An 8220-nucleotide genomic window follows, 5' to 3' on the forward strand; every position below is an offset into this window, starting at 1 on the left:
GCGCCATTCACTAACTAGGATTTCTTGAATTCAACCCACACACACACACAAATTAATCCACCCATTCATGTATCTCCCCAGCAGAGCAAGGGGGTGGATTTTCTTTCATACTGGGCGACACTCAAGAATGTTGTATCACCTGGTGTAAAAAGAGACCTGGCACTTTGGAAATGACACCAAGAGTGGTTTTGAATTATTTGTAGTTTTAGTATTATTTTAAGTGGGAACTGCAACAAAATGTTGCAGTACTGAGTGCTGCTGTTAAGGATTCCAGCGACTCTCTTCCTTTCCCCCTCCTCCATGCTTTTCCACCCAACCCGCATGGCCAGTGAGCATGCTCAGTCCTCAATGGGCTTCCCCCAAGCATGTGGGAGAGATGCCTGATTTTAGCAACATGAGCTTCAGCATGAACCTTGACATTATTATGGCTCTCAGGGCAGTTCGCGACAATTCACACACACACACAGGAAAAATACAAAACAACAACTTTATACACATTATAGTACAACACTATAATAATAAAAAAAAAACCATGGCCTATAAATTGTTAAGGTACAAAATTTAAAACAATTAAATAGCTAAATACAATTTCAGTTCATCATTTCAATAACAGACCAAGACAGCTGCCATAGGTTCCCCCATCATATGCCATTAAATGCCTAGGGATCTCATTCCATGGTTGGCGGGGCCACCCCTGTAAAGGCCCTCTCCCCTGTTGCCATCTTCTGTGTCTTCCATGTCTTGGGGGAAAGCCCCAGTATCAGAAGCAATAAGCCTATATATATACCAGTTGCAGGGGAACATGGGTGGGAGGGTGCTGTTGCACCATGTCCTGCTTTGTTGGTCCCTGGCCAACAACTGGTTGGCCACTGTGCGAACAGAGTGCTGGACAAGATGGACCCTCAGTCTGATCCAGCAGGGCTCTTCTTATGTTCTTATAAAGGAGCTCTTCTCGAAACAAAGCCCTATGAAGAGAGACTGAAAGAACTGGGCATGTTTAGCCTGGAAAAGAGAAGATTGAGGGGAGACATGAGAGCACTCTTCAAATACTTAAAAGGTTGTCACACAGAGGAGGGCCAGGATCTCTTCTCGATTCTCCCAGAGTGCAGGACATGGAATAACGGGCTCAAGTTAAAGGAAGCCAGATTCCAGCTGGACATCAGGAAAAACTTCCTGACTGTTAGAGCAGTATGACAATGGAACCAGTTACTTAGGGAGGTTGTGGGCTCTCCCACACTAGAGGCCTTCAAGAGGCAGCTGGACAAGCATCTGTCGGGGATGCTTTAGGGTGGATTCCTGCATTGAGCAGGGGGTTGGACTTGATGGCCTTGTAGGCCCCTTCCAACTGTACTATTCTATGATTCTATGTTCATATTGCATAACCTCCAGCAGTAGATGAAAATTAGGACTCATTTGTAGCATTCCTAATGCCATCAGGTCTGGCTCCACATTGGAGGGACATCAAAGTAAAGTGACTTCAGGGTGGGCCTTCTCTTTCGGTGCCCCTCTTTGGGCTTGCTCTGTGCCAGGGCACACTGACACTGAGCAAGCCCACAGCAAGTACCATCATTTCCACTTCTCACCATTCCCCGGAGTGATGTGATGTCGGGCCCGTGGCAAGAAAATAATACGGCTGCTAGACTAGCTGCCCACCAGGTGGCAATTGTTATAGTCGGAGATCAATCTTGACAGGACCTTTCAAAGGTGAAGATGTCCTCATTCCTTGCATTCCAACAGATATGCCATTTCAATTTAAGAGATTGCAATTCCCAATTCGATTGGCGTTTGCAATCACCATCAACAAAGCTCAGGGCCAATCTTTAGAATTGTGCGGTTTAGATCTAGACACAGATTGCTTCTCACATGGACAATTATATGTTGCGTGTTCTAGAACCCAGGAGAGCGGGCTCTTCAGGGCTCTGAGACCCCAGCTGCTACCCAAGTGAGACACAACCAGGAGTCCCACCCAAGGACCCCTCCTTGCACCATTACACACACTCCTGAAGACAAAACGTCACACCGGCACCCCACTCAAAGGCCCTTTCTACACCTAAAATTATCCCAGGAAAAATAGAGGGATTGTCCCTGTCTGCTCCTGGGATCCCCTGTGTGTCATTGGCTATCAAGGGCTACTAGCCCTGATGGTTGTGTGCTATCTCCAGTATTCGAGGCAATAAGCCTGTGTGAACCAGTTGCTGGGGGACATGGGTGGGAGGGGGCTGTTGCACCATGTCCTGCTTGTTCATCCCTGGCCGATGGCTGGTTGGCCACTGTGTGAACAGAGTGCTGGACTAGATGGACCCTTGGTCTGATCCAGCATCAGGGCACTTCTTATTTGGATGCACAGGGATGATCCCAGGATGGCAGGGGGGGAGGGAAGGCAGGTGGAGAAACTGCCAGAGTCTGAGTTGCACAGAGAACAGGGCGGTCACGCTAACAACGTTTAACAATGCATATCCCAAAGGCAAAAATGGGATAGAGTAGGAACACTGATTTGCCAGGGACCGGAAATATGAGCTGTCCCTGGTCAATAGGGACAGCTGGAGCATTTGCCAATGCATCCCAAACGGAAATTCTTCCAGACCCCAAAATGTCACCCTAGACAACACCCATTATCAAACATTGCCTTTCACATGATGTGTGGCTCAGAGAGTCTGAAAAAGGAGATAGTAGTGTATATTGCTAGTTGTTTAACATTAGTTCCAGGTCTTCTTCATTCCACGTTTTGCCTTCAAGCAAGGCCACCTTCAACTGCCTCAGGAACATATGCCGGTTCAACTCCCGGTCCTTCCACACCAAATAGGTGTTCCTTCGCAAGTAGCGGAACAACCCCAGTTTCTGTTGCACAACGGCTTTGTCCACCCCTTCTAAAACAATCAAAACCAGGCTGGCTTTGCTGTCTAGCAGTTGCCAAGACTGAGCCACCTCAAGCTCAAAGTTACACCAACGGCTCTCCAAGAAGTGGCTGGAGACAACTGCAATGACCTTCCTGCTGCTCTGGAAGCCTTCTTTGATAATGTTGGTGATGATGGAGACACCTGGGAGGAAGTCCCGATAGAAAAGGCAGAGGCGGAAGCGGGGGTACTCCCTTTTCTAGTGTTTCCTGCAGCTCCTGCTTCACCCACTCCTGGTCCTCACTGGAGTAGATCACAAAGGCATCATAGCTGCAGTCCTTCTTGGAAGGGAGACGGTCTCCACTGAGCAATATCATCATATAATATAGATGGAAATAGTACTTATAAACCAGAAACAAAGATAAAACCAGAACCAGGGAGATACTAACAGAAACAGCCACTGTGGTTGTACTGACTTGGCAGGAAGATAGGTCAAAACTCATCAGGTGGACATCTTTTAAGTGCACAGGGCCATGACAGACCATGTTTTCGGTATGCTGAAGGAGGGCCTTGTGCTCTTTTGCCCAACGCAAGAAGTTCAGGTGGTCGCAAGAACAATAAAAAAGGTTGTGAGAGAGGTCCATATTCTTCAGACTACGGGACAAGTTCTTCAAGTTGTCCTCCGTCAGAGCTGCCAGCTGGTTGCTATGGAAATCCAAGGTGGTGAGGGCATGGAGGCTTCCAAAGATCTCTGAATGGAGTCCCAAAAGCTTGTTACGGCTGACGTTCAGCTCACGGAGCTCATGAAGGTGGGCCAAGCTACTGGGAGGGATATGCTGCAGTTGGCAACTGGAAATGTCCAGTATTTGTAGCTTGGCGAGGTTCTGGAAGTTGTTAAACAACTGATTGTTCTGAAAGGTATTACCGGCCATTTTTAGAACTTGCAAGTTGTCCAAGCCACAAAAGGGACACTCTATCATAATTTTAGTACTGGTATGGGAAATATCAAGGTAGATGAGATTAGCAAGGCACAGAAAACCCGGGACCTTACCCGGATCAAGAAGGCTGGTGTGTTGAAAATCCAAATATTCCAGTTTGGAGATGCCAGAACACTCTGCAGGTAGATTGATTCGAGAATTGAAGCTAAGATTCAAACGCTTCAAATTTGGAACCTCATCTGTGAAACAGTTCCAGCAAAGGAGATCCCTAATGGAGTTCTCACTGAGATCCAAGGTCTCAAGATAATGTAGACCCTTGAAGGCTTCCTGCAATCCAGTGAGCTTTCTGTGGCTTCTGGTGATGCGTAGCACCCTTAGTTCCTTTAAGGAAGACAGGTTCTCAGCCGGCACACTTCTCAACTTACAGTTCTCGAATTCAAGACGGCGTATGTTGGAGTTTGCTGGGAATGATGAAACATGTTCAATATAGCTGTTCAACAGCCGCACGGTGGGAATATTGTTCAAGCAATCAGAGAGGCTGTTTGTGTCTGAGAGATCATCCCCAAAGCTGTTGAGAGTTATCTCCTGCAAGTGAGCATTACACAGGCCATCCAAGAGGTCTTTGCTGAAGGTCTCCAACTTCTCAATGTTCCTATATTCTCCTAACACTAGACTATTCACATGTGAGCCAGACAGATTCCAGAGACAGGCCTTCATAATGGCATTATTCTCAAAGCAAGATCTCAGAGACAACCGCTGAAGATAAACCCGTGCCAAGGCATTCACCTCGATAAATTTTATGTTATTGTTGGACAACACCAGTGTGAGGTTCCGGCCTGACAAGGCATCCAGGTCTCCTACTAAGATGGAGGAGATATTGTTTGATTGGAGGCTCAACCAACGGAGAAATAGGAAGCGGGAGAAATACTCAGGCAGCTTCAAGGAATCAATGTAGTTGTTGCTCAGATTCAGCTCCTGGAGAGACTTCAAGTGCCCAATGGCCAGTCTGTCCAGTGAGAATAGATTGATTTCTACAGCAATCAGTCGTTGTAAGGATGTCAAATCATGAAAAGCTCTTGGGCCCAAAAACTGAAGAGGGTTGCCAGTCAGGATCAAGACAGAAAGGTTGCAGAGGCCCTCAAAAGCATTATCTTCAATCTTCTGAATGTGGCACCTATGAGAGAAGAAGAGGAGAGGATATAAAAGAAGTTTAAGAACATAAGAAGAGCCATGCTGGATCAGGCCAAGGGTCCATCTGGAACAGCACTCAGTTCACGCAGTAGCTGTTGACCAGGGACCAATGAAGCAGGACATGGTGCAACAGCACCCTCCCACCCAAGTTCCCCAGCAACTTGTGTGCACAGGCTTACTGGTTCAGATACTGGAGGTAGCACACAACCATCAGGGCTAGTAGCCATTGATAGCCTTCTTCTCCAGGAATTTACCAACCCGCTTTTAAAGCCATCCAAACTGGTGGTCATCACTATATCTTGTGGTAGTGAATTCCATAATTTAACTATGCCCTGTGTAAAGAAGTCCTTCCTTTTATTTGTCCTGTATCGCCCACCCATCAGCTCCATGGGATGACCCTGAATTCTAGTAGTTTGAAAGAGGGAGAAAAATGTGACAGGAAGAACTTGGGGTTTTTTTAATTTAAAAAAAAAGCAGTGAGGGAGAAAGCAAAACTTACAGATCTATCCATCCCTATGACCTCATGTGTATACGATAGGGTCATAAACACAACAGAGAGTATTGTGGAAATTTCAAGACGTCGCAGATTTACGGTGGCATAATCTTTCATAGACGAGAGCCTGCATTCTCAAGACACAGGAAATCATGTGCTCCAATGGCCTTTATTTGGCAGGGAAATTCCCCATTTAATGGTCTTTGGCTCCAGGGAAATCACTATCCTGGGTTTGACCCCATTGGGTTCTAGTATTTTGAGGGGGGGAGAAAAATGTCTCCTTATCCGCATTCTCCAGGCCATGCATAATTATGCTGACCATATGAAAAGGAGGACAGGGCTCCTGTGTTTTTAACAATTGTATAGAAAAGGGAAGAAAACCTCAGCAGTGAAACACGTCGATGTCCATGAGCCCTTCACCGCTAACTGGTTGTTTGCTGATCCCGGAACTCAGGACAAACAGCAATACCTATTATTATTATTTTTATTATTATTTATTTATTTATATAGCACCATCAATGTACATTGATGTACAATGTACAATGTACCTTCACGAAGGGAGGGGGCACACCCGTTGCGGACTTTGGGATTGTAGCAAGAGAGCTGACATGCCTTCATGATAAGCCCATTTCCACCAAAGGTTAGTGGAAATCACCCTTACTCTGAAGATTTGGCACAAGCTCACACTTAAACATATTCATCCACACAAATCACACCACACACTAAGAAATTGCCAAGTGAATAATTTGGCTGTGCTCTAAATCATTTTAAGCTGTATCGTCTTCAATTACTCAGGACTCATTTATTTAGGGACACAGGAACCAGCTTTAGGCAGAACCAGATCATGGGTCCATCTAACTCAGTATTTTCTACCTTGCAATGGCTCTCCAAGATTTCAGACAAGAGACTTTCCCCACCCTAGCTGAAGATACCAGGGATTGGACCTCTGACCTTTTGTATCCACAGCAGAACTTCAACCACTCAGCTGTGATGTACAGGACACGTAATCTATACAGGCCTTCTTCAGAAGCCATCCATTGGGTTCCGCACTTGGACACCTTCAAACAGGGTGGACATGGGTCCTCTGTGTCCACCCTAATTCCCAATTAGATGGTGGTGACATCACAGGAATCAAACCAACCACTTTACCTAGTGAGGTCCAGAAACCTCAATGCAAAGACCGAGGAGAACATATTTGCAGCCAGACTCTTCAGTGGGTTGAAGCTCAGATCCAGGCTCTGGACAGTATTTGGAATATCAGGTGGAATTCTACTGAGGTTCAACTCCATGCATCTGTAAGTGGTTCCTGGGACCACCTGGAATGAGAACAGATTGTTGCTATACATGGGCATTCGCATGGATGCTACAGAGCTCGAGAAAGTAAGACTTCATTGCTAGGCATGGCTAAGCAGCAGGCAGCCTGACCCAAGAAAGACTCAGGGTCTCTTCTGCAGAAAAGATGCGAGACCCAGGTTCGAATCCCTACCCAGCCACAAGGGTGACCTTGAGTCCATCACTCTTTCGTTCATTCTATCCTGCCCCACAGGATAGAATGAGCGAAATGTCAGGTCCCCTTTTCTTCTTTCTTAGAGTTCTTTAGCTGTAAACTAGATTTGTCCTGGAGAGCCCTTAAACTGGCTTAAACTGGGGGGGGGGGGGGTTTGTCCTGTTGAAAGCAAGACACATGTATATCCTAACCTTGACTCACTAGGGCCAGGGGGGTGCTTTTCGCTGCTCCACCCCAGGCAGTAAAATATATCCAGCCAGTTTAATTGAGGAAAGGGGAGGGAGAAAAACCCACCAGTTCTTCGATGCATTCAATGAGCCATAGATATCAGAAGGAGACAGGGAGGGAGGGAGGCTCCAGAGGAAACAGCCGTTGCTATATCAAAATCACTTACCTCCAAACAGGGATTGAGGCTTTGGGTTATCAACCGAGACCAGAAAAGCACAGCCCAAGAGAAGATGATGAACACTGGTGGGCAGAGGTCACCACTCCTGGGCATCTTCAAGAACTGCCCACCCGGTGGAAAGAAGACACGAGTGGAAAAGTTCACGAGAGGGAGAAAATGCAGGGAAATCGCGTCGCCGTGTAAGGCCTTGTAAGATCCATGAAGGATGGCTGGGGAGATACATACACAGGGGTGAAGAAGGAAGTGAAAGCGAAAAGCAAACAGTCTTGGAGGCGTTCACTAATGCAAGTTCCGCATTGCTTGCTGGTAACTGAACTTCTAGAAAGGCATGAAGTGGTTGACCACAGGGCAAGAGGAACTTATGCATGTGACTTCCCCTCTTTGGCCTGCCCTGAGATTCCTCCCTCTGTGGTTTCTTTCTACCTTTGCACGTTCCATTTGCCTGGAAGATAGGCAGATAAACTAAGGTCATTTCTACACCTGCCTTTTTTCCAGGGATCATCCCGGGATCATCCTTCTGCACGCAAATGCTATACAGGGGATCCCAGGAGCCGGCAGGGACCATCCTTCCATTTTCCTGGGATAATCCTTAGGTGTAGAAAGTAGGGGTGTGCACGGAACCCCCCCAATCCACTTCGTGGCCCGATCTGGAAAATCTGGATCGGGCCCGATCCTCTTCGCGCCGCTCCACCCGTCTCCCGCTCCGCTGAGCGGAGCGAGATCCGGCTTTGCCGCCGTCACTACATGGACGACGGCGGCGCAAGATAAGCCACCCACCCACCCGCCCCCTTATCTTCCTCCGTCGCAGGCTTCAATTGAGGCCCCGGTTGAAGCCGGAAGAGGCCTCGGCC

General features: G+C 47.3%; 1 protein-coding gene across 1 annotated transcript; it reads right to left on the reverse strand.

Annotated features, from left to right (window-relative positions):
- Nucleotides 1–2682: 2682 nt before the first annotated feature.
- Nucleotides 2683–7462, reverse strand: TLR4 (toll like receptor 4). The gene is given in 4 exon segments (XM_063144593.1): nucleotides 2683–3081; nucleotides 3083–4946; nucleotides 6606–6772; nucleotides 7358–7462. Coding segments are annotated over 4 exon segments (2535 nt in total).
- Nucleotides 7463–8220: the final 758 nt, after the last annotated feature.

The sequence above is a fragment of the Elgaria multicarinata genome, chromosome 19 (assembly GCF_023053635.1).
Source record: "Elgaria multicarinata webbii isolate HBS135686 ecotype San Diego chromosome 19, rElgMul1.1.pri, whole genome shotgun sequence".
Taxonomy (NCBI): Eukaryota; Metazoa; Chordata; class Lepidosauria; order Squamata; family Anguidae; genus Elgaria; species Elgaria multicarinata.